At 43.7% G+C, this 21,051-nt stretch overlaps 1 protein-coding gene across 1 annotated transcript in view; it reads left to right on the top strand.

The window, feature by feature from the left end:
* The first annotated feature begins 7,737 nt into the window (after positions 1-7,737).
* The window catches only part of LOC142663809 (uncharacterized), a 52,246-nt gene continuing 38,932 nt past the window's right edge, over positions 7,738-21,051 (top strand). Inside the window, exons 1-5 of the mRNA XM_075842638.1 lie at positions 7,738-7,820; positions 9,157-9,260; positions 9,365-9,520; positions 16,800-16,923; positions 17,690-17,787. Coding sequence (XP_075698753.1) covers positions 9,183-9,260; positions 9,365-9,520; positions 16,800-16,923; positions 17,690-17,787 — 456 coding nt within the window. The 5' untranslated portion in view covers positions 7,738-7,820; positions 9,157-9,182. The remainder of the gene's footprint in view (positions 7,821-9,156; positions 9,261-9,364; positions 9,521-16,799; positions 16,924-17,689; positions 17,788-21,051) is intronic.

Consider the following 21,051-nt stretch of genomic DNA (forward strand, 5'->3'; position numbering starts at 1 on the left):
ACTACTTCAGACTACGGCTTTTTTTCTATTGTCAATAAAATGGTTAATGAGGGCTGTGTGGGTTTTTTTTTATTTCAATAAAATATTTTTTCTATGTCTTTGTGTTTTTTTTTTTAAACTATATTACTACCGCCTTAGTAATGGCCGCCGGCTGATTGACAGCATCCATTGCTAAGGCGGGGCTTAGTGTTAGCCGGTGCAGAGGCTAACACTAACCCCCTTTATTACCCCGGTACCCACCGCCACCAGGGGTGCTGGGAAGAGCCGGGTACCATCCAGTAATTGACCATCTGTAGTGATGGGCGGCCACTGGGGCGGCCGCAGGCTGGTATTATCAGGAGGGGAAAGGCCAAAAACAGTGGCCCTTCCCACCCTGGTAATGCTGCCTGCTGCTGCTTTATTGTATCTGGCTGGTTATGAAAATGGGGGGGACCCGACGTCATTTAAAAAAAGAAAAAATAATTGGAAAGAACGATGTCAGGTCCCCCCCAATTTTCATAACCAGCCAGATACAACACAGCAGCAGCAGGCAGCATTACAAGGGTGGGAAGGGCCACTGTTTTTGGCCTTCCCCAGCCTAATACTACCAGCCTGCGGCCACCCCGGTGCCTGCCCGTCACTACAGATGGTCGGGTACTGGTTTGTAACCGGCTCTTCCCAGTACTCCTGGTGGCGGTGGGTACCGGGGTAATAATGGGGGTTAGTGTAGCCTCTGCACCGGCTAACATTAAGCCCCGCCTTAGTAATGGAGGTTGTCAATCAGCCAGCGGTCATTACTAAGGCGGTGATAATAAAGTTTAAAAAGATACAAGGACATAGAAAAAATATTTTATTGAAATAAAAAAACAACCCTCATTAACCATTTTATTGAGAATAAAAAAAACGCCGTCATTGAAGTCCTCGTATCCGAAGTCCAACAACCGAACCTGTAAAAAAAAAAAAAAACACAAAAATAATCAGTAACACATAAAGAAGCAAAATTATTATTCTTACCTTTCCTGGGTCCAGCGCTGGAGCCGCAATGTCAGCGAGCTGGGCCCTGTATCTAATCCTATCATGTGTGATACAGTCTGCTGAGCTGTGTATCTAATCCAATCATGTATGATACTGTCTGCTGGGCCCTATATCTAATCCGATCATGTGTGATACTGTCTGCTGAGCTGTGTATCTAATCCTATCATGTGTGATACTGTCTGCTGGGCCCTATATCTAATCCGATCATGTGTGATACTGTCTGCTGAGCCACTGTATCTAATCCTATCATGTGTGATACTGTCTGCTGAGCCACTGTATCTAATCCTATCATGTGTGGTACTGTCTGCTGAGCCACTGTATCTAATCCTATCATGTGTGATACTGTCTGCTGAGCCACTGTATCTAATCCTATTATGTGTGGTACTGTCTGCTGAGCCACTGTATCTAATCCTATCATGTGTGGTACTGTCTGCTGAGCCACTGTATCTAATCCTATCATGTGTGATACTGTCTGCTGGGCCACTGTATCTAATCCTATCATGTGTGATACTGTCTGCTGAGCTGTGTATCTAATCCTATCATGTGTGATACTGCCTTCTGAGCCACTGTATCTAATCCTATCATGTGTGATACTGTCTGCTGAGCCACTGTATCTAATCCTATCCATAGTTTATAGGGTCGTAGTGCTATAGATATGCTATGCTGTCTCATATACACACTTTTTTTTGGGGCGGACACATATGTATTGGGGCTATCTCCCGGACATTTTAAGCCCTGAGGGTATGTTCACACGGCAGCCTCTGTTACGGCTGAAATTACTGTGCTGTTTTCAGGAGAAAACAGCACCGTAATTTCAGCCGTAATGGCATGTGCAGGCGTCTTTCGCTGCGTCCATTACGGAAGTAATTGAAGCTGGTTTTCCATGGAGTCCATGGAAAACGGCTCCATTTACGTCTGAAGAAGTGACAGGCACTTTTTTACGCACCGCCTTTTGACAGCAGCGCGTAAAAAAAAATGACCGTCGGCACAGAACATCGTAAGACCCATTCAAATGAATGGGCAGATGTTTGCCGACGCTTTTGAGCCGCATTTTCGGACGTAATTCAATGCTAAAACGCCCGAATTACGTCCGTAAATAGTGTGTGTGAACCCAGCCTTAGTGACGCCCCGGCTGCTAGTGCTGCATTGTTGGGTCACTTAGGAGACCCAGCGATGCAGCTGAAGGCTGCGGACCGTCGGCCATGAGAAGTTTGCCGGGGGGGGGGGCCCAGTAAGAATTTTTGCATCGGGGCCCTTGAGCCTCTAGCTACGCCCCTGCCTGTAAAGTACGGGAATAGCCGGGAGATCAAGACCGGGGGGTCCGCTGATGAACCCTACGCACGTTTCGCAGATGCTTCGTCAATCCCGGTCTTGATCTCCCGGCTATTCCCCTACTTTACAGGTGTAGGTATATTGCTGCTCAAACGTGATTGTTTGATTGTACACTCACTTCTCCTGTAGCGGAGTCCCCGGCCACAGGAGGAGGAGGAGAGAGAGAGCGCGAGCGACGGAAGACATGGCCGTCACTCGGGACACATTCCGGTGATGGCCGTGTATTACCCGGCCACATAGACTTCTATGGGGGCCGGGTAAACGGCCGAAAATAGGGCGTCCCCCATTTTTTTGACGGCCAGGTTTTCCGGGCCGTCAAAAAATCGGTTGTGTGAATAGCCCCATGGGGGTCTATTGTTCCTACTGCAGCCGTGTGACAGCCGTTTTATGAACGGCCATCACCCGGCCGGGAAACCCTGTCGTGTGAATAAGGGCTTAGCCGGCCCTACTGTTGCCACTCTCCACTTTGCTTTGACGTCACTCACCGAAAGAAGAAGGCAGGAGTCTTGTAGCGGCGTTCTCACTGGTGTCTATGCCGGCCCGGGAGTGGACCAGTCCAGTCACCTGACCGGTGAGGTCAGGTGACTGGACTGGTCCACTCACGGGCCAGCATCGATCCCAGTGAGAACACCGCCGCAAGACTGCTGCCTTCTTCTGATCCCTGCTGCAGTCAGCAGTGATCAGCTGTTCTGATGCAGCGCCCAGCAAGACATTTACAGACCGCCCGGGACGGAGGGACAGCGGTGAGAAACCGGGACTGTCCCGCCGGATCTGGGACGGTTGGGATGTATGCACTATATATACACTATATACTATATATACACACACATCTCTACACTATATACACACACATCTACGCTATATACACACACAGCTCTACGCTGTATACTATACACACATCTCTACGCTATAAACACGCACACATCTCTACACTGTTTGCTTAATAAGTAATTAAAATTTCATCACACTTTTGCTATGTCATAGAGACATATCAAAAGTTTGGATCGATTGGGGTCCAGGTGCTGAGGTGAAACAAATGTGTGTATAAAGCATCCAGTGCAGAGCCATGTGTTTATAAAGCATACGGTGCAGAGCTATGTGTGTATAAAGCATCCAGTGCAGAGCCGAGTGTGTATAAAGCATCCAGTGCAGAGCCATGTGTGTATAAAGCATCCAGTGCAGAGCCATGTGTGTATAAAGCATCCAGTGCAGAGCCAAGTGTGTATAAAGCATCCAGTGCAGAGCCGTGTGTGTATAAAGCATCCGGTGCAGAGCCATGTGTGTATAAAGCATACGGTGCAGAGCCGAGTGTGTATAAAGCATCCAGTGCAGAGCAGAGTGTGTATAAAGCATACGGTGCAGAGCCGAGTGTATATAAAGTATACGGTGCAGAGCCGTGTGTGTATAAAGCATACGGTGCAGAGCCGTGTGTGTATAAAGCATACGGTGCAGAGCCGTGTGTGTATAAAGCATACGGTGCAGAGCCGTGTGTGTATAAAGCATCCGGTGCAGAGCCGTGTGTGTATAAAGCATCCGGTGCAGAGCCGAGTGTGTATAAAGCATCCGGTGCAGAGCCGAGTGTGTATAAAGCATCCGGTGCAGAGCCGAGTGTGTATAAAGCATCCGGTGCAGAGCAGAGTGTGTATAAAGCATCCGGTGCAGAGCAGAGTGTGTATAAAGCATCCGGTGCAGAGCAGAGTGTGTATAAAGCATCCGGTGCAGAGCCATGTGTGTATAAAGCATCCGGTGCAGAGCCATGTCTGTGTATAAAGCATACGGTGCAGAGCCGAGTGTGTATAAAGCATACGGTGCAGAGCCGAGTGTGTATAAAGCATACGGTGCAGAGCCGAGTGTGTATAAAGCATACGGTGCAGAGCCGAGTGTGTATAAAGCATCCGGTGCAGAGCCAAGTGTGTATAAAGCATCCGGTGCAGAGCCAAGTGTGTATAAAGCATACGGTGCAGAGCCGAGTGTGTATAAAGCATCCGGTGCAGAGCAGAGTGTGTATAAAGCATCCGGTGCAGAGCAGAGTGTGTATAAAGCATCCGGTGCAGAGCCATGTGTGTATAAAGCATCCGGTGCAGAGCCATGTCTGTGTATAAAGCATACGGTGCAGAGCCGAGTGTGTATAAAGCATACGGTGCAGAGCCGAGTGTGTATAAAGCATACGGTGCAGAGCCGAGTGTGTATAAAGCATACGGTGCAGAGCCGAGTGTGTATAAAGCATCCGGTGCAGAGCCAAGTGTGTATAAAGCATCCGGTGCAGAGCCATGTGTGTATAAAGCATACGGTGCAGAGCCGAGTGTGTATAAAGCATCCGGTGCAGAGCAGAGTGTGTATAAAGCATACGGTGCAGAGCCGAGTGTGTATAAAGCATACGGTGCAGAGCCGAGTGTATATAAAGTATACGGTGCAGAGCCGTGTGTATATAAAGCATACGGTGCAGAGCCGAGTGTATATAAAGCATACGGTGCAGAGCCGTGTGTGTATAAAGCATACGGTGCAGAGCCGTGTGTGTATAAAGCATACGGTGCAGAGCCGTGTGTGTATAAAGCATACGGTGCAGAGCCGTGTGTGTATAAAGCATCCGGTGCAGAGCCGAGTGTGTATAAAGCATCCGGTGCAGAGCCGAGTGTGTATAAAGCATCCGGTGCAGAGCCGAGTGTGTATAAAGCATCCGGTGCAGAGCCGAGTATGTATAAAGCATCCGGTGCAGAGCCAAGTGTGTATAAAGCATCCAGTGCAGAGCAGAGTGTGTATAAAGCATACGGTGCAGAGCCGAGTGTGTATAAAGCATACGGTGCAGAGCCGAGTGTATATAAAGTATACGGTGCAGAGCCGTGTGTATATAAAGCATACGGTGCAGAGCAGAGTGTGTATAAAGCATCCGGTGCAGAGCAGAGTGTGTATAAAGCATCCGATGCAGAGCAGAGTGTGTATAAAGCATCCGGTGCAGAGCCATGTGTGTATAAAGCATACGGTGCAGAGCCATGTCTGTGTATAAAGCATACGGTGCGGAGCCGAGTGTATATAAAGTATACGGTGCAGAGCCGTGTGTGTATAAAGCATACGGTGCAGAGCCGTGTGTGTATAAAGCATACGGTGCAGAGCCATGTCTGTGTATAAAGCATACGGTGCAGAGCCGAGTGTGTATAAAGCATACGGTGCAGAGCCGAGTGTGTATAAAGCATACGGTGCAGAGCCGAGTGTGTATAAAGCATACGGTGCAGAGCCGAGTGTGTATAAAGCATACGGTGCAGAGCCGAGTGTGTATAAAGCATCCGGTGCAGAGCAGAGTGTGTATAAAGCATCCGGTGCAGAGCAGAGTGTGTATAAAGCATCCGGTGCAGAGCCAAGTGTGTATAAAGCATCCGGTGCAGAGCCATGTGTGTATAAAGCATCCGGTGCAGAGCCATGTGTGTATAAAGCATCCGGTGCAGAGCCATGTGTGTATAAAGCATATGGTGCAGAGCCATGTCTGTGTATAAAGCATACGGTGCAGAGCCGAGTGTGTATAAAGCATACGGTGCAGAGCCGAGTGTGTATAAAGCCTACGGTGCAGAGCCGTGTGTGTATAAAGCCTACAGTGCAGAGCCGTGTGTGTATAAAGCATACAGTGCAGAGCCGTGTGTGTATAAAGCATACAATGCAGAGCCAAGTGTGTATAAAGCATACAATGCAGAGCTGTGTGTGTGTATAAAGCATACAATGTGGAGCAGAGTGTGTGTAAAGCATAAAATGAAGAGCCGTGTGTGTGTATAAAGCATACAATGTGGAGCAGAGTGTGTGTAAAGCATAAAATGCAGAGCTGTGTGTGTGTATAAAGCATAAAATGTGGAGCAGAGTGTGTGTAAAGCATACAGTGCATAGCCGAGGGTGTATAAAGAATACAATGCAGAGCTGTGTGTGTGTATAAAGCATACAATGCAGAGCCGAGTGTGTATAAAGCATACGGTGCAGAGCCGAGTGTGTATAAAGCATACGGTGCAGAGCCGAGTGTGTATAAAGCATCCGGTGCAGAGCAGAGTGTGTATAAAGCATCCGGTGCAGAGCAGAGTGTGTATAAAGCATCCGGTGCAGAGCCAAGTGTGTATAAAGCATCCGGTGCAGAGCCATGTGTGTATAAAGCATCCGGTGCAGAGCCATGTGTGTATAAAGCATCCGGTGCAGAGCCATGTGTGTATAAAGCATATGGTGCAGAGCCATGTCTGTGTATAAAGCATACGGTGCAGAGCCGAGTGTGTATAAAGCATACGGTGCAGAGCCGAGTGTGTATAAAGCCTACGGTGCAGAGCCGTGTGTGTATAAAGCCTACAGTGCAGAGCCGTGTGTGTATAAAGCATACAGTGCAGAGCCGTGTGTGTATAAAGCATACAATGCAGAGCCAAGTGTGTATAAAGCATACAATGCAGAGCTGTGTGTGTGTATAAAGCATACAATGTGGAGCAGTGTGTGTAAAGCATAAAATGAAGAGCCGTGTGTGTGTATAAAGCATACAATGTGGAGCAGAGTGTGTGTAAAGCATAAAATGAAGAGCCGTGTGTGTGTATAAAGCATACAATGTGGAGCAGAGTGTGTGTAAAGCATAAAATGCAGAGCTGTGTGTGTGTATAAAGCATAAAATGTGGAGCAGAGTGTGTGTAAAGCATACAGTGCATAGCCGAGGGTGTATAAAGAATACAATGCAGAGCTGTGTGTGTGTATAAAGCATACAATGCAGAGCTGTGTGTGTATAAAGCATACGATGCAGAGCTGTGTGTGTGTATAAAGCATACGGTGCAGAGCTGTGTGTGTGTATAAAGCATACAATGCAGAGCTGTGTGTGTGTATAAAGCATACAATGCGGAGCAGAGTGTGTATAAAGCATAAAATGCAGGGCTGTGTGTGTGTGTGTATAAAGCATACGGTGCAGAGCTGTGTGTGTGTATAAAGCATACAATGCAGAGCTGTGTGTGTGTGTATAAAGCATACAATGCAGAGCTGTGTGTGTGTATAAAGCATACAATGCAGAGCTGTGTGTGTGTGTATAAAGCATAAAGAGAGTGTGTGTGTGTGTGTGTGTGTGTGTGTGTGTGTGTGTGTGTGTGTGTGTGTGTGTGTGTGTGTGTGTGTGTGTGTGTGTGTGTGTGTGTGTGTGTGTGTGTGTGTGTGTGTGTGTGTGTGTGTGTGTGTGTGTGTGTGTGTGTGTGTGTGTGTGTGTGTGTGTGTGTGTGTGTGTGTGTGTCATACAATGCAGAGCCATGTGTGTATAAAGCAAAATAAACCAAACTACATGACACTCCTCCACAGCATGGAACCTGACTCCTCCCACACACGTGACCGATCACATGATCATGATGTCATCAAAGGTCTCTTAGCTCTTCCAGCAGCACATTCTGTTCCTGACTCCTCCCATACATGTGACTGATCATGTGATCATGACATCATCAGGTCCTTTAGCCCACTGAGCTCTACCATCTAATAATAAGTGAGTGGTAAGTATAAGTGTGACTTGGAGTCATTGTTATTATGTCCTGACAAGGAGCAGAAGCCCAGTCACCGCCGTCTATACACAGGTTTTTTTCCTGTTGGAGGAGATTCTGGCTTGGCTCAAATCCCTAGTCATGTTTTAAGGCTCATCTGTGGGTCATGCACTGATGTACAGGGCAGTTACCTCCAATAGGTGGCACTGGAGACATTGTGTTTCTCCTGGAAGGGAACTACTTGCATACTTTTTTCCCATGGAGCATTGCATTTAAGACTCCGTACTAGCTGTGTCTCATTAATAAGAACTAGCACTCCCGAGCATTATGTCCTTGTAGTTGTTACATTGTGTATAATAATACATCTATATGTGGTGTGTGTATTATATACAGTGTATATATAATGAGTTCATGTTATACAGTGTGTATCTATGGTGTGTATGTGTAGTAAAGGGATGTATGTAATGATAGTATTTTATATACACACCCACCTGCCTAATATTGTGTCGGTTCCCGTTGGTCCACCAAAACAGCTCTGACCCCTCAAGGTATGGACTCCACAAAACCTCTTAAGGGGTTAATCATACACCTGACTATAATCCTATAAAATCCATCACTGTGTGCAAGTGTACCTAGAAGAATTAATGCTGTTTTGAAGGCTAATGGTGGTCACACCAAATATTGATTTGACTTAAATTTCTCTTCTGTTCATTCACTTTTTGTTAATTGATCAAAAAAACAAAACTATTAACACTTCTATCTATTTTTGATGTCATTCTTAGAGTATGTTCACACGATGAGAGGCATTTACGTGTGAAAAAACAGACTGTTATCAGCTGCCTCTTTTCACACGTAAATGCTCCTCGCATTTTGCGAGCCGTCTGAGATGCTCGTAAATCTTGAGCTGCTCTTCATTGAGTTCAATGAAGAACAGCTCAAATTACGTGGCAAAGAAGTGTCCTGCACTTCTTTGCCGAGGCAGTCCATTTACGCATCGTCGTTTGACAGCTGTCAAACGACGACGCGTAAATTACAGGTCGTCTGCACAATACGTCGGCAAACCTATTCAAATGAATGGGCAGATGTTTGCCGACGTATTGTAGCCCTATTTTCAGACGTAAAATGAGGCATAATACGCCTCGTTTACGTCTGAAAATAGGTCGTGTGAACCCAGCCTTACTTTGCAGCATTTTTACACAACCTCCCAAAACTTCTGCACAGTACTGTATGTGTGTAGATCTATATATATATATACAGTATATAAAAACTTTCAACTAGTGGGATTATATAACACTAGGAAGAGCATCCCATATGAAGTTTTTGACTCCCTCTTCCTCTGGTAAGCCAGGTCTTCTCCTGACTGACCCACTAAGGATGGACAAGGACAGAAATGGGATGACTGAGAGAATATTAAACCTCACCCTAGAGATCATCTACCTGCTGACTGAAGAGGTGAGGGATTCTGGGAATTATATCCCATGTCATGACTTGTATCTTAATACATCAAGCACATGACGGGAATGTATAAAGTGACATCAATGTCTCTCCATGTACAGGATTACATAGTAGTGAAGAAGAGAACTGAAGAGGGTGAAGGACGGAGCAGGAACCAGGTTCCTATCACGATGTCTCCACCTCAATCACTAATACATAAGAGAGATCAGGAGATCCTGGACCTGACCAACAAGATCACTGAGCTGCTGACTGGAGAGGTGAGGACTGCTGGGAATACCGGGAGGGAGGGGTGTGGATGATGACTATAACCTTGTGTGTGGATGACGACTGTAACCTTGTGTGTGGATGACGACTGTAACCTTGTGTGTGGATGACGACTATAACCTTGTGTGTGGATGACGACTATAACCTTGTGTGTGGATGACGACTATAACCTTGTGTGTGGATGATGACTATAACCTTGTGTGTGGATGACGACTATAACCTTGTGTGTGGATGACGACTACAACCTTGTGTGTGGATGACGGCTATAACCTTGTGTGTGGATGACGACTATAACCTTGTGTGTGGATGACGGCTATAACCTTGTGTGTGGATGATGACTACAACCTTGTGTGCGGATGATGACTACAACCTTGTGTGCGGATGATGACTACAACCTTGTGTGTGGATGATGACTACAACCTTGTGTGTGGATGATGACTACAACCTTGTGTGTGGATGATGACTACAACCTTGTGTGTGGATGACGACTAGAACCTTGTGTGTGGATGACGACACTAACCTTGTGTGTGGATGACGACTATAACCTTGTGTGTGGATGACGACTATAACCTTGTGTGTGGATGATGACTATAACCTTGTGTGTGGATGATGACTATAACCTTGTGTGTGGATGACGACTATAACCTTGTGTGTGGATGACGACTATAACCTTGTGTGTGGATGACGACTATAACCCTGTGTGTGGATGATGACTATAACCTTGTGTGGATGATGATGACTATAACCTTGTGTGTGGATGATGATGACTATAACCTTGTGTGTGGATGATGATGACTATGACCTTGTGTGTGGATGACGACTATAACCTTGTGTGTGGATGATGATGACTATAACCTTGTGTGTGGATGATGATGACTATAACCTTGTGTGGGGATGACGACTATAACCTTGTGTGTGGATGACGACTATAACCTTGTGTGTGGATGATGATGATGATTATAACCTTGTGTGTGGATGACTACTATAACCTTGTGTGTGGATGATGATGACTATAACCTTGTGTGTGTGGATGATGATGACTATAACCTTGTGTGTGTGGATGATGATGACTATAACCTTGTGTGTGTGGATGATGATGACTATAACCTTGTGTGTGGATGATGATGACTATAACCTTGTGTGTGTGGATGATGATGACTATAACCTTGTGTGTGTGGATGATGATGACTATAACCTTGTGTGTGTGGATGATGATGACTATAACCTTGTGTGTGTGGATGATGATGACTATAACCTTGTGTGTGGATGATTACTATAACCTTGTGTGTGGATGACGACTATAACCTTGTGTGTGGATGACGACTATAACCTTGTGTGTGGATGACGACTATAACCTTGTGTGTGGATGACGACTATAACCTTGTGTGTGGATGATGATGACTATAACCTTGTGTGTGGATGATGATGACTATAACCTTGTGTGTGTGGATGATGATGACTATAACCTTGTGTGTGGATGACGACTATAACCTTGTGTGTGGATGACGACTATAACCTTGTGTGTGGATGACGACTATAACCTTGTGTGTGGATGACGACTATAACCTTGTGTGTGGATGATGATGACTATAACCTTGTGTGTGGATGATGATGACTATAACCTTGTGTGTGGATGATGACTATAACCTTGTGTGTGGATGATGACTATAACCTTGTGTGCGGATGATGACTATGACCTTGTGTGTGGATGATGACTATGACCTTGTGTGTGGATGATGACTATGACCTTGTGTGTGGATGATGACTATGACATTGTGTGTGGATGATGAATATAACCTTATGTGTGGAGGTAGTAAAGCTAAAATGTAATCTGAAGAATCAAGAGTTTCAATCTTAAACCTTATGCAAAGGAAACCAAAAAGTCGATGAATACATACAAACTAGTTGATTTTGTTGTTGTGATATTGCACGGATCCCTGTGTCAGTCATCACATGGAGGACCAGTTGGGTCCATTGGGCATATTCGTCATAGTTTTGTTTTTTATTCATATATAACTATATATTCTCAGTAATTAAAGAAATAGATTTGTTTTTGCTTTTCACAGCAGTTTATAGTAGAGATAAATGTCAACCTTTGCGCCACAGCCATTTTTTATTTTTATTTTGTTTTTTCCTTCCTGCATTCCAAAAATGCAAACTTTTTTTTTTCTTTTTCGTCGACATTGCGATATGAGGGCTTATTTTTTGCAGAATAAGTTGTAGTTTTCATTGGCACTGTTTAATGTATCGTATATGAACTGGTACCCCTTTGTGCGAGAGAAAGAGAAAAAAACTGATTCCCCCATTGTTTTTTGGTAATTATTTTTAGGCATTTAACGTGCGTTAAATATGACCTGTTTACGTGATTCTGCTGGTCAATACAATTACGGCGATAACTAAAATAATCTAAAAACTATTTGTTTAAAAATAAAAAATAAAATTGTTTTGTGTCGCCATATTCTATTATATTCCATATTTTGATTGAGGGCTTGCTTTTTGCAGCGCGAGCTGTAGTTTTTTATTGGTAACATGTTGGGGCACATGCGACTTTTTGATCACTTTTTATTCCTCTTTTTTTGGGAGATAAGGTAACGAAAGAAGAGCAATTTTAGTGTTTTTTTTTTTTATAGGGTTCACCATGAGGGTTAAATAATGTTATATTAGAATAGTTCGGACTTTTGCGGGAGCATCAACACCGGTTATGTTTAAAAAAAAATTACATTACTTCAGGGGAAAAAAATGGGAAGTTTTTTTTGAAAAAAAAAACATTTAATATTTTTTTTACATATTAAAAAAAAAACACTTTCTCTATCTTGTTTTAAGTTTTTATTCAATAGGAGAAACACTATAATTGTGTCGCGGGCGGCCGATGGGGTGAAAGTTGAGATGCCGCAGGCGCTATTGACATTTGTAGGGTTTTTGGGTTTTTTAAACAAAGCTTTATTTTTCAGTTTTATAAAGACATCCATCATGTTACAAAGGCAATAATCATGTAGTTGAAAAAGAATGCTATACAGCATGGGGGACGCATCGATCTTCAATGACATTACCTAATATGACATATGGAAATATACATCAAAAATGTAGCAAAAACAAATAAATGCAAAAGAACGTACAAAAAAGTAAGAACAGACATAGGCACAATGTCAATCTGGAAATGTTAAAATCATACAAGGGATAAGGAAGAGTGAAATACAGAACAATCATTTAAAGACAGTCCGTTGAGTAGAAGTCCCATCTGAACTGGGGTAAATAATAAATAGTCCAGGAACTACTCACTTATAATGGGTTTCAGTAGGATTAGAGTTGACCGAGCATCAGGCAATCCAAGGGGACCAAAGACTCACAAATTTGTCATGGGATGTTGATACCCAACTCAAAATCTTTTCTTAGTGAAAGTGTTGTTTAACTTCAATAACCAACAACTGACAGTCGGAGGGAGGGGACGGGGGACTACTATGCCACCGAAGCAGGATCAATAGTTTTGCCGTCATAAACAGGAGTGTGGGCAGATGTTGTTTCGGAGGAGGGCAGGTTAAGCAGAACCAGTTGGGTGGTTAGGTTGATTGGAGAAGATCAAATAGAGTTGATGGTCGTCTCAACCATGTTCCAGAAAGCGGTAATAGATGGACAGTCCTTCCATATATATATAATAGGGTGCCTGGTGCTCAACCACATCTCCACTATACATTCGAAAATGAGGGAAACTTCTTGGCCACCACATCGGGGGACCTGTACCACCTAGGAGTAGAGCTGCAGTACTGCAACACGGCCGTTATACTGTGACTCGAGCCATCTGCTTCCGGAGACAACCAGAACAACTGATCGATGCAGCGTCCGGGTGTCGGACCCCCCCCCCCCCCCGATCATATACTGATGACCTAACTTGTGGATAGTTCATCAGTATGAAAAATCACCCAGTCTCTGGACAACCCCTTTATGGCACATGTTGCCAAGGTGTTAAACAGCTGCTTCGGTAATCAGCTGGATCTTTCCTATTAGTCTTTGGTAAACACGCAGGATCCACCTGTTATCGATCACATCTAAGTTATGAACTTAGATCTGACCGTAACAGGACCCACCGTCATTGAACCAGTCAATCCCACAGACTTGACAGATTCAGGTTTCAGAGCTAGATACAGCTGCTCTATATACAGGATATAAAGCAGCTGTATCTCAAGAACTAAGAATAATTTTTTAGAAAAAGTAATTAGAAAGTTGCATCAATCACACTGATACACTGTTTTTTATTTAAAAAAAATATAATAATAATTGTGTTCAAAGGTGTACGTAGCCTTTAAGAACCGCCCAGTTGTCAAGGAAACCTAACATACTTTTCCTGGGCATGCAATGTGACTAAAACACCACTGGATGGCACTAGGGGACAGGCTTCTGTCTAAGGTCCTGTTCACACAAAATTTTTGGACGCGGAAAACGCGCCAAAAAACGGCCAAAAAAGCCTCCCATTGATTTCAAAGGGAGGCGGAGGCTTTTTTTCCCGCAAGCGGTAAAACCAGTTCGCGGGAAAAAGAAGCTACATGCCCTGTCTTCGGGCGTTTACGTCTCTGACCTCCCTTTGACATCAATGGGAGGCAGAGAATGCGTTTTTTGCGGCGTATTTTGCCGTGGCCGAAAAACGCAGCAAATAAAATTTTCTGCCTGCAAAAAACTTAGTGTGAACAGGGCCTAAATAGAACTTCAAACAAAACCTGGGAATGTGCAGTTACGAGGACTGCTCATGTGCCGTTTGCCAAAGGGACCAAGGATTAGACTGGTCAAACACATGAGATAAGTCAACCGAAATGGACAATTTTTGCAATTTCAGCCAACCATCGTTTTAAAAAAATTAACATAATCGTTCATGATGGCCGATAGCAGTCAACCAGGTTGCAAAATTTTGGATGATCATTTGCCACTTTGCGCCAGCCCCAGGGAGTCCGTATTTTTAAAATCACTCCCTGGTTGGCTAGTTTACCGTCTGTACGGTTGCTGGTGGGTTTGTGCGGCCGATCATTGTCTTATGTGTTTAGCCGTCTGTAGGACTGCAAACTAGAATTAGATTCTTAAGCCCCCTGAGTACAGTGTGCAGAACAAGACCTGACGTCATGGCCAGATTCACACAAACGAGTGCAAACTCGTACGTGAAAAATGTCAGTTTTTCATGTCTGGGTTGCACCGGTATGGGTCCCGTTTCCACGGATCCCCATAGACCGTTGTTTGATTGGAGCTCAATTGCTCCTTTCACATGGAGCAATGATTGCTTGTGTATAGGGATGAGCGTTTGTTACGCCTATCGCTCGTCCCCATACATTTTCATCATGTCGGCAGCACATCTCCCGGTTTACACAGTTTATTGCTGCATAAAATAGCAGAACAGCTGATGAACGAACATTTGCTCGTTCATCAGCTGATGGTTGCGCTCACATGAACGCTCCTCTGCCCAACCATTGACCCGTGTAATAGGATCTTTAGGCAGCATGTAGGGATATATTGTGCTTGACATTTGTTTGTAAGATTGAGTAAAAGTTGGAATCATTAGCTAGCGTAAACATGTTCACCGATTGCACGATCAGCGAGAAACTGCTTGTTTGAAGTTGATCGACTCTTATGATTTAAAAATTATCATGTGTCGAATCTCTTCGTGTAAACGGGCATCTTCTAGTTGTTAGCAGATGAGACAGGAGGACAAATAAGTGATCTCAAAAGCGTTCAAAACATAAAATTATGGTTACATATAAATGCATAAATTTCAAACGTTAACCATTTGCTATATCACTGATCGGAGCTCGTTTTTACTTATTTATCTTCCTGTGAAAAAGCACCCTTAGGCCCCATGGGCACAGCCGGCCGCCGATGGCCGCAGACAGCGACCCGCATTTGCGGGTCATGCTCCCATATAGAGTATGGGAGCACGGTTCGTGAAAAGCAAAAGATAGGACATGTCCTATCTTTTGCCCGGACACCTTCCTGTGGATATACGGTAAAATTAAGAGTAATATATAACAAGATTTTGTTCTTTGATACTGTGGTTGAAGGGGGTATTCCCAGAGTCGACAATACCTACCCACAGGGTAAGTAAAAAATCATCTGTTGGATGGGTGCCCCGCCGCTGGGACCCCCATCAATCGCGAAAAGGGTTTCCCTGAACCTTCTGTTCCTCCTTACTGCACCCTCTACAGTGAGGGGGATCTTGAATGGAGTGGCGGTCAAACCTGCACTTGCCACTCTATTCATACACATCTGGTATCCTTTCGGAAATACCTGGATTGGAGATTGCTCCGATCTTGGCAATACAACCCCTTAGATACTGCAGTCAATAGTGAAAGCAGCATTTACGGTGTTTGACAAAGGGAGGGTGCTGTAGATAACTGTGGATAACGGAACAAGAGCAGTACTTGGTTATTCTGGTTACAAGTAAGCTAAGCAGCAGTACCCAATGTCAAGCAGCAGCTGCAAAAGCATATAATGTTTTAGGAGCATATAAAAAAAAAAAAAGAATAAAAACCTTTCCAATGTAAAATAACATCTGACAACAATAACAAAATCTAAAAATAGGAAAAATCACCCATGAATGTAAATTGATATTATACTGGGGACTTTTTCTGGCTATAAAGAAGCTGTATTGCCAAAGTTTATTGTATTATCTGTAAATTTGTCAATTTAGTGGTATGTACAATAAAATTGTAATTTGGAAGAAACCACAAAATTATCAGCTGCCCACATAACCAGCTATGTGTTAATTACACTACTGAAGCCTGGATAGTTTAACTGGTTGACGACACATGATGTGTATTCTCGTCATGAGCGGCAGGATGTTGCCACATCAGGACATTCATACACGTCATGCTGATCGCACAGGCACCGCAAATGTGCCCATGCAATCAGGAGAGGGGTAACGGCTGTGTAATACACAGCTGCAGCCCCGCTCTAGGGGCAGAGATCAGAGAAACCGCTGATCTCTACCGTTAACCCCTTAGGATGGCGCTATCAAAGCTGATCACGGCATTCAAAAGGAAAACTGCAGCAAATTTATATAAATTAAATGATAATGTAAATGTACCAAAAAATGGCAACTACATAAAATGCAACTTGCCCCACAAGAAATAAAGTCTCGTACAGCTAAAAAATGAAAATGTTATGAACGCCGGGATGCAAAGAGGAAAATTATAAGAAAATGTTCTGTCCTTAAGGCCAATATTGGCCCTGTCCTTAAGTGTTCAAAATTTATGGTTGACCCTTTTTTTTCACGGAGCTTGTATCATTGTGTGTCAGGTTCCCATAAGGCGTCAGGATGTCTCTGTCTATTTCTCCATGGAGGAGTGGGAGTATATAGAAGGACACAAGGATCAGTATGATGACATCATCATGGAGAACCATCAGACTCTGACATCACCAGGTAAGAGGAGACCTTCCTTGACTCAGAAGTTTTGTACACAGCATGCAGCTTTGGAATAATTTCTACGTGTGTTTATTTTATTTGTTTTGGTCGCATTTCTTTTCTGCGGTTTTGACACTATAAAATATATTACTTTAATCCCCCGTAAAAAGACACTGCGTCAATAACTGTAGCATTAACACGACTAATATGGCACATGTGAATACAGCCTGAAACTAAATCCAGCAGATGATCATAAATAGCAGTAAAGTATAAAACAATTAGACAATGTTCGGATTATACTTCTCTTTTGGATCCAGCCTTGCTTATTACCAGGAAAAACTGTACAGTGTGAACAAGGCAGAGAAGTTTGGAGGATCACCAAAACATGTCAATCACCCGGTGATTATGTATAACCAGTGGTCTACATTTATTAATAATGGCACACTTTGTGTGATGTCGCTAACGGGGAAGCGACATCACTAACTGCAAAGCATGACATACAGTGAAGTAGGAGAGAACATTGCGGAGACCTCTACTTCAGTAAAATCAGGTGGATGTGGCGATCAGGCTACCCCTTCCGAGATCATACAGCATTGTTGCCTAGAACGTTGATAGAAATTTTGCCTGTTTTCGCCTTTGGAGTAAGAAGTCTCAAATTATATTACAAAATTTTGCACAATTTTAGATTTGACTTTTTAACTTGTGCAACTTCCACCAAAATTATGCGTTAACTGAATGATATATGTGGGGCATTGTATTCAGTCCCTATGTGTGTCTTTAACAGATGAATCCAGTACAGATGAAACACCAGAGAGATGTCCCAGTCCTCTATACTCAAAGAATGATCCAGAGGAAAATCAGAATGTCCCACAGGATCATCAGGTAGATGGAGATACCAAATGTTGTCTATGATTGTTTAATCCCAATTCATTCAATCGGTATTACCACCTCAGACATGCAATGAGTGTCTTACCTTTAGTGGGGGGTGCCCCGATTCCCACCCCATATGGTGAGGAAGCCAGTGGCACAAAATGCAGGATGGTAGAACCCACATCTATCAGATAGGACTACCCCTTTAATTTTACTTTACTCTATATTTTTTTTTAAGGTTAAGAATGTGATGACTTGAAATTAGGAACTTATTACCTTACAATCTTGTGAAAATTTATACTGCTGACATAGAATATTTTGTTGGCAGGGACAAATTTGTAGTTTATTTTTAAACCTCTCCAACTATCTTCTTAATTGTTTCATAGTTAGTACAATTGATAAAAGACATATAGAGATGGGAGAAAGGGATGTGGTAATATTATATCACTGTCCCGCGAGTCCATGCCTCTTTTAAAGCATGACGGAATTCTGTTGGCCTTTAGAAGCAGCTGATTGACGTTGTTCTGTTATTTAGTCTATAATCTACAAGTACACACAGATCCTTCTCAACAAGTGACTCTCCGATTGTAGCTCCCTCTAAGACATATGATACCTGCAGATTATTAGAACCCAGATGTATAACTTCACGTTTAGCCACAATGAACCTCATTTGCCAAGTGGATGTCCAAATCAGCTTGTAATTCACGAACATCTTCCATAGACTGAACTTTATTACATAACTTGGTGTCATCTGCAAAAATAGAAATAGTGCTATTAACCCCATCCTCTAGATCATTAATAAATAAGTTGAATAATAGTGGTCCCAGCACTGAACCCTGGGGTCAATACTTATAACCGGGGACCATTCAGAGTAGGAATCATTGACCACAACTCTCTGGATACGGTACTTGAGCCAATTCTCACTCCAATTACAAACTTTACTTTCTAAGCCTTAGGGCGGATTCACACGAACGTGAATTGCGTCCGTACAGGCCACGTGGTTTTCATGCGGCTCGCATGGACCAATAGAAGTCTATGGGGCAGTACAGACAGTCCGTGCTTTTTGCGCAGCGTTTGTCCGCTGCGTAAAAAGAGCGACATGTTCAATATCTTGGTGTATTTCGCGCATCACGCACCCATTGAAGTCAATGGGTGCGTGAAAACCACGCAGGTCGCACGGAAGCACTTCCGTGCGAACTGCCTGTTTCGCGCAACAGCTGTCAAAAGGATGAATATAAACAGAAAAGCACCACGTGCTTTTCTGTTTACAAACATCCAAATGGCGTGTCATAATGATGGCGGCTGCGCGAAAAGCATGCAGCCGCGCATCATATGATTCTGCCTCCACGGAGCAGGTAAGTGGCTTTTGCACAAGCAAAACGCTGCGTGTTTTGCGTGCGCGAAAACACCACGTTCGTCTGAATCAGCCCTTAGTTTATCCATCCGATGTCCATGAGGGACAGTGTCAAACTCCTTGGCAAAGTCCAAAAACACTATATCCACAGTGACTCCTTAACACCTCTTCATAAATACAAATTTAGGCTTCGTTCACATCTGCTTTGGGGTCCGGTTCTGACGTTCCCTCGGAGCTTTCCGTCAGAACGGGACCCTGAACAGACACAAACTGACACAAATGGAAACCAGAGGTTTCCATTTCCATCACCATTGATTTCAATGGTGAAGGATCTGCTGCCTATGGTTTCCGTTTGTCTCTGTTGTGCAACGGACGCGTCGTTTTGCTGGAAGCAATAGTGTAGTCGACTACGCTATTGCTTCCGGCAAAATGACGGATTCGGTGCACAACAGAGACAAACGTAAACCATGTAATTAAAACCACAGAAAAGGCCATACTCGCAGATTAGGAGGGTAAAAAACCCGTTCCAAACAGGACGCGACCAGGTCAGAGAATGGTGCTGAAGGAAAGTGCCCAGGTGTGTTTAAATAATGATAGCCACTCCCACTAACCTTGAGGGGAGTGGTGTGTTGGGCATGGAAGTAAATGTGTAATGGAAAAAATAATAATAAAGTACTGTGTATGATATACATGTGAGGTATAGGGGACATTACTAAGTGTAGTGTGTAGAAATCAGGGCTGTGAGTGATACAAAAACGTGAGTGTGGTGTGTAAAACATGGAGGCATAGTGTTTGGATAGTGAGTCACAGCATATATCGCCGAATAGCAGTCTATTTAGAACGCCCATACTGTAATAGAGTGGGCTGCCCTGCATGCAATGCCAGATATCTGCACACCATGCTCTCCCAGCATCATAAGACCCGGCCGCGTCCTGAAAAAAAGGTATGTACAATGTAAGTAAACATGAAAAAACATGGGGTATTCGTTGTCATTTTGGCCAAAAGAACGCAAGCTCGCAATCCACGTCACGGATCCCCACACTTGCGAGTTTTTGTATCACTCACAGCCCTGATTTCTACACACTACACTTAGTAATGTCCCCTATACATCACATGTATATCATACACAGTACTTTATTATAATTTTTTATTATTTCCATTACACATTTACTTCCATGCCCAACACACCACTCCCTTCAAGGTTAGTGGGAGTGGCTATCATTATTTAAACACACATTGGCACTTCCCTTCATCAGCATTCTCTGACCTGGTCGCATGCTGTTTGGAACGGGTTTTTTACCCTCCTCCTAATCTGTGAGTATGGCCTTTTCTGTGGTTTTAATTACATTCTATGTCCCAATTTTTTTTGCAAACGTAAACCATGGGCACCGGATCCGTCACCATTGGAATAAATGGAGATGGAAATGGAAACCTCTGGTTTCTATTTGTATCTGTTCAGGGTCCCGTTCTGACGGACAGCTCCTATGTAACGCCAGAACGGGACCGCAATGCAGATGTGAACGAAGCCTAAGGTTGGTTTGACAATTTCTGTCCTTACAAAGCCAACCTGGAGGAAATCATGCAGCACAATCACAAAGTCGGTCCCAATAAAATCATCAATATTCTAATCATCAAAATATTACGAAAAGAGAGTATACCCACAGACTAAAAAATCCACAAAGAGGTGGATCACCCTGATATAGTATAATAAGCGCATAAATGCAGAACAATGTATGCAGATGGTACTTAAGAGCATACACTAAATGCCAAAAATACACCGTGTATAAAATGTCATAACAACCCCCAGTATGGGAACATAGGTAAGCGTAACAACCAAGGTATAGGGTCGAAAACCCACCGTAAATAAATGCCAAAAATACACCGTGTATAAAATGTCATAACAACCGCCAGTATGGGAACAT

This window comes from Rhinoderma darwinii, chromosome 11 (assembly GCF_050947455.1).
Source record: "Rhinoderma darwinii isolate aRhiDar2 chromosome 11, aRhiDar2.hap1, whole genome shotgun sequence".
NCBI lineage: Eukaryota > Metazoa > Chordata > Amphibia > Anura > Rhinodermatidae > Rhinoderma > Rhinoderma darwinii.